We start from the raw sequence: 6,050 nt of genomic DNA on the forward strand, positions 1-6,050 counted from the left end.
GAACAAACAAAAAATAAAACATCAACGCTGAATTCAATAAGAAAAACGAAAATATTCTGCGGTGAAATGTCATATGTTGCCTGTCAATCGCACAGTTTGTCTGCCGCAATTAACCAAGAGGATGGATGAGATTTTCCGCTGTCCTTTTGGCTCTCTGACCACCTGGGTTCCCCAGGATCGCACCCATACTCATTGCCCCTTGAGTCAAATGGAAATAAATTAGAACGAAAACAAATGTCTACACAAATATGGAGATCAAAATATTGATATATTTTGAGAGATGTTTGTATTATGGAAATGATCCTATTCCTCATTATGACATCAATATCGATAATATGGTTGATGGATCATCGTAGTAGTGCTCAAAACGAGGGAAGGAAATGGGACCCCATAGATTCCTATAGGTCCCAATGGGACCTAGAGGAGGAGAACATTGAACCAACAATATACAATCAATCGCCTCAATACTCAATGTTAGTGTTGGAGAGTGAAATGAATCCATTCCAAAGAAAACCCGAAAGATATCGCAACTTTTTGAACAACGAAGTTCATAATTATCAACGCATCAAAAGACTCTGGGATCCTGCCTACAATGAGAGCCTCGACTATCGGGAAAACCTAAGTGCATTTCCCGGCAGTCGGAGCAAAAGAAAAGGAAAAGTTGAAAAGGTGAAGTATCCTCTAAAACCGCACATATTGTACAACCGTCGTCCGATGTATGGAGAACTTTATCACATTATCGTCACATTGCCCTCGCTTGGCCGTGAGAAATTTGTAATGAACCTCACGGTCAATACAGGGGACTATCTGATCGATGAAGTGATCGCTGAGCCCGGGATTAAGCCAAATCCCTGGCATTACACCACCAAATTGCCATCGATATTGCAAATGTATGACATTCGTGTGGGCAAACTGCCGTACAGACGTTGCTACTTCTATCACACCCGCGCCAGTTTCTTCAATTCTCTACACCGATATGTGTACATCACGATAACATCCTTCAAGGATCGCAGCAAACTACTGGCTCGCAAGGCCAGGCGTGACATTACCATAGTTCTGCCGCGACACATGCACTGTGACCCGTCTTTGAATCTACCCTTCTGCAGGGATCCCGATTTTCCCGTAGATGTCTCACCCCGCTCGCATTTGCAATTCTTTGCCGAGCTGGGAGACGATTGCGAGGAGTTTGAATATGATCATATTGATTGGAACTTTTACGACATAAGCGAGAGGCGTAATTAAAGTTATTATTTAATTATTTAATGTAATGCTAAATCTATTTGACACTTAGATCTGATTGGACACGCGGGTGTTAGCAAGGGCCTGGTGCTCAAGATACCACCATATAAGGTCAAGTTCAAAAATACTGTAAGCATGGGACGCGATAGTTTTCTTTTGCGTGCAAATGCACTTATAAATGGCGTCAATTGTGTGGCAAGGGTGAGTATTTAAAACAACTTTTTGTAGAATACAAATCTCAAACTTAAACACCATTCCAGTGTTACGTGAGAATGGTGGCAGTTCATGTGGAACCGAGAATCCAGGGTAACATTTATCGACGTGTCAATGCAGCGCGGGAGATTATTTTGGATGGAGAGAGAAGTCGAGACAGATCGCGGGCACGCAAAGATGATTATTCAAGGATATTCAGTTGGGGTTGTGTTAGCCGAAGTGATCCCAAAAATAAGTACTGCAGGGATAAAATGAGTACTAGTGAGTGCGCTGTGAATACAAACCAAATAATTCCAATTCCAATAATCCTTAAATTCCATATCCCACAGAGTCAGTGATGAAAATACCAGCGAACTCCTTACAGCCTGGGAAATTCTACAACTACAGTTTAACATTGTTTTCGCGATTAGATGCCCGTGTGAATGCCACGGACTATCAAATGCTGGAGGTGGTCAACGAACGTACAATCACGCCGCACATACGTTGCCGTAGGAATTGCTATTTGGATGTCTTTGCGCCCATCGATAGCATCCACTTAATGGCTGAATGTTTTGATTGTGATGCCAAGATTTTTAGCTACAAGTGGTATGTTCATGCAGGTAAATCGCATTCAATGAAGTCGCAATATTCGTATCTCGTTTATCGATCCAACGATGCGGAGCTGCAAATTCGACTAGAGATCATGCTATTTGATGGGATGTCAGGGGAGGCGCATCTAAAATTGAGACGCAACGATGGCCCACAGAATGGCAAGTGTTTAATATGGCCAAAAAAAGGATTGGAGGCCTATACATCCTTTTACGTGGGCTGCCCCGACTTCCGTACGAACTATCCTCCCCTACAGTTTAGATATTCAACCAAACTGGGTGTTATCGACTCGAATGTGCCCTATAGCATGTTCAAAACGACACTACCGTCTACCAAACAACTATTTGTATCGATATGCGATTACCTGGATATGTGCGTGGAGGTAACACTCATGGTCAACGTGCTTAAAACCGATAAAATCGGGATAATAAACGTAAACAATACGCTCACACACCTGCTTAACATAAGGGACTACATCAGCGAGATGCCATACATGCTGAAGCATGGCAGATGGAACATGGCCTATGTCATAGCACTGGGGGCCACTCAGAGGATTCATTCCGTCAGCGAAGGCAGAGAGATCTTCGCCCACCTCAATAGGGAGGCCATCATGACGGGCACACAGATCGAACAGGTCTCCGTATTGGCCTCTCAACTGATGAGGCGTTTGCCGCCCATGGACTATAATGGCGCGGCACTGATTTCGAAAATATTCACCCGCGTGAGCCTAGCGTTCGAGGAGATAATTGAGCAACTGGAATGGATGCATCGTGCGGCGTACAACTCGCTCACCGATCAGCACATGTTCTTCCTTCACACGCTGGCCTCGCGAACGGAGATTCATGCACCGGCACAGTGCAAGACATACGATGATAATTGCAACATGGGACAGAATGTGGGGCTGGAGGAGAACCTGGAGATGGAGGTGGATCCGATCACCCTGTTGCGCATCAATTGGTGGCTAAAGGTCACATGGTATCTGTACAAGTGCATCTATTACCTGGGTGTACTCGGCACCAGTCGACACCATGCCTACGATGAGGCGATGACAGTGCTCCAGGGCGGCATAGCCTATCAGATAAATGTCACAGAGATATCGCATTCCGTCGTTAATTTAACTGTCGATACCATCGATGGTATACACCATGTTCAGATCTCGACGGCACTCATGGAGGAACTGGACGACCTACTTCGTGGTCGCACCATTCTCTTTCAGATTATATCGCAGAAGAATGTTCACAACATGTACTGGTGGTATCCGGAACCGTTGCCCTCCGAGACGAATGTGCTCATTGTTCATGCCTACAGCCCTCTGTATAATTACCCCATGGGCTCCCGCTTGCCGCTCAAACATCCGTTGGTGTACTACATGAACATTTCCGACTTCAGTGCGAATCCAGAGTTCGTCAAATGGATGGCGAATAGCACCATTCAGAGTGCCTCGCACATACACTACTATACGATTCCATTGAGATCGCGAAGTGTGCTGGCTGTGCGCATTGTTCGTGTCACAGATCCCATACGTATTTCCATGACTTTGAATGAGAAGCCAAAGCTACACGAAATCAGGGAAAAGGCTTGTCTCGTAACACCCGACATGAAGGGTAGACGCATTTGGATGACCAATAATTGTCCAGATAAAGCCATCGCCTATGTGGGTGTACTAAGTGACAAGTACAAGCTCAAAGATGAAGAGCATACACATGAAGATGTGTCAAGAAAACTTCAGCTAAAGGTAAGTGGATATAAAAACGATTTTATTACAATTTTTAACGCAATTTATATTAAGGATATTTACTTAGTTTTCGGAAGGATTCAAAAATAAATTTTTTTATTATACCCGGTACTCAAAGAGTAAATAGGGTATATCGTATTTGTGCGAATAACGTTTGTATGTAACGCACAAAAGGAAACGTGTCCGACCCCATAAAGTATATATATTCTTGATCAGCATCAATAGCCGAGTCGATAGAGCCATGTCTGTCTGTCCGTCTTGTTTGTCGGCTCGTTCTCAGAGACTATAAGAGCTAGAGCCACCACATTTTCCATCCAGACTGCTTTATGCCCCCTTCCGCCCCCGCAAAAGGGCGAAAACCTCCAAAATCTACAGTTTTGAAGATAAAAGAAAACTAACTCGTTCGTTCTCTTTTGTAGTGACCAGACGTGTTTTTGTTTTGCGCTCCGTATTTTCCTTTATATTTTGAATAAACACCGGGTTTTATTTCGAAATAATTCTTCTATAATTATTGAATAGCTTGCCGCTTTTCTTAACTATCTTAATACGCGAGACGTACGGATAATGAAACAAATTTTAATTTTAGCATAATTAAACTGCGTCGGTTAGTTGTGTGTTTGTGCTTTTTCTTGTTGTAAGTACGCCCTCACTATTAACCGCTCTCTCTTGTAGTTGCGCTTCTGTCTTTCACTCTATAGCTCGAGTAACTGTTCTCCCTCTCTCGCTCTCAATACTTTCTGTGCAGTGGCGTGAGCTCACTGTTTTAGCTGCCGCTGCGCTTGTTCTTCTCTCCTCTCTGCGCTCATCTGTTTTCGATCCCGCTTTAAACTTTTCTTTAAGCAATTGGTCGGCACACTGGTCCCATTGCTATTTGTTTTGTGAAAATAATTTTTATTTATTTTATTTATTTTATTTATTTATATATTCAAAATAAATAATAAAATAATGGAATACTTGGTTGTGTGCTCCGCTAAGGCTTGCAAAAAGCAGATCACCCACGACCAGCCGATCATCCCTTGCTGGCTCTGCGATAACGTAGTGCACGCAAAATGTATTGGGTTCTCAGGCCTCGTGGGTGACGCAATTTCGAAGCGTAATGGTCTGCATTACAGTTGCGAGGCATGTCGGTCTATCGAGAATGACATGGTCACGTTTATGAGGCAGACGCGAAAGGGCTTTAAGGAGCTGACCGTGGGCTTTAAAAAGCAGTACGATCGGCTTCTAGCCATGGAATCTCAATTCAGCAGTTTTAAAGTGCTGAATGAGTCTCCTAGGCGCAAAAAAGTCACTCCTCGTGATCTGCAAGTGCCTGTCCCTCGACCGCTCGCTGCTGATCAACTGTCTCCGTCCACTCCGATAGTGCAGCAGCTAATTTCGTTCGCTACTCCAAGGGCAACGACAACTGCTGGTGATCAAGTTTCGGCTTCCGAATCGATCATCTCGGAGAACATGCAGCCAGTTAGTACTGTAGCGTCCGTGTCTGTCGAGTCCGTTCCAAAGCCCATTCCATCTATTTCGATCCCACCAGTTAATAAACGTCCCGGACCACCGGATATTGCCGTCACAGGTACCAGATCTGTGGTGCCAAAACCTCTGGTGGGAGTCCCACCAAAGCGGCAAGTTTTTGTCTCTCGGCTTGCCCCTGACCTCACATCTAATGATGTAACTGCTTTTATACAAAGCAAAATAAAAGCCGTTGGCTTAAAGGTGGAGAAGTTTAATTTCTAATATGCCAGGGAGATATCCTCTTTCAAGATTAGCGTGTCCCCAATTAATTTCGGGACCATTTGCTCTTCCAAATTTTGGCCAGAGCACCTGGTTGTGAAAGAGTTTAAGGCTAAGAAGAAAAATAGGCCCCCCATAACTCTTCCTAGTAGTGAGGCCAGTGGTCCTTCCTCCTCTGCTCCATTCCCCTCTTCCCACTGCAATTCCTTGCAGTCAAAAAACTAACATCCCTCTTTGTAGCCTATCAAAATGCTCGCGGCTTACGTAGTAAGCTGAGCACTCTTTTTATGGATAGTTTCACATTTTCATCCCATGTTATTGTTTTTACCGAAACCTGGTTAAGGCCGGACATTCTTAGTTCCGAAGTTTTGGCAGATCGGTACACAATTTATAGGAATGATCGTTCGTCTCGACGTGGAGGAGGGGTTCTGATTGCAGTAAACTCTAACTTTACGTCGGAACTTTTCATAGTCCAGGTCTCACAAGACCTGGAATTCCTCTGTGTTAGACTGATTCTTCCCGGCCAGTCTATTTATGTCACTTGCTCGTA

The 6,050-nt window shown here is 44.1% G+C and overlaps 1 protein-coding gene across 1 annotated transcript in view; it reads left to right on the top strand.

Moving 5' to 3' along the window:
* The first annotated feature begins 233 nt into the window (after window positions 1-233).
* The window catches only part of LOC117590891, a 10,884-nt gene continuing 5,067 nt past the window's right edge, over window positions 234-6,050 (top strand). Inside the window, exons 1-4 of the mRNA XM_034283923.1 lie at window positions 234-1,234; window positions 1,292-1,440; window positions 1,500-1,713; window positions 1,782-3,775. Of these exons, the coding sequence (XP_034139814.1) occupies window positions 292-1,234; window positions 1,292-1,440; window positions 1,500-1,713; window positions 1,782-3,775 (3,300 nt within the window). The 5' untranslated portion in view covers window positions 234-291. The remainder of the gene's footprint in view (window positions 1,235-1,291; window positions 1,441-1,499; window positions 1,714-1,781; window positions 3,776-6,050) is intronic.

The sequence above is a fragment of the Drosophila guanche genome, unplaced genomic scaffold (genome assembly GCF_900245975.1).
Source record: "Drosophila guanche unplaced genomic scaffold, DGUA_6, whole genome shotgun sequence".
Taxonomy (NCBI): domain Eukaryota; kingdom Metazoa; phylum Arthropoda; class Insecta; order Diptera; family Drosophilidae; genus Drosophila; species Drosophila guanche.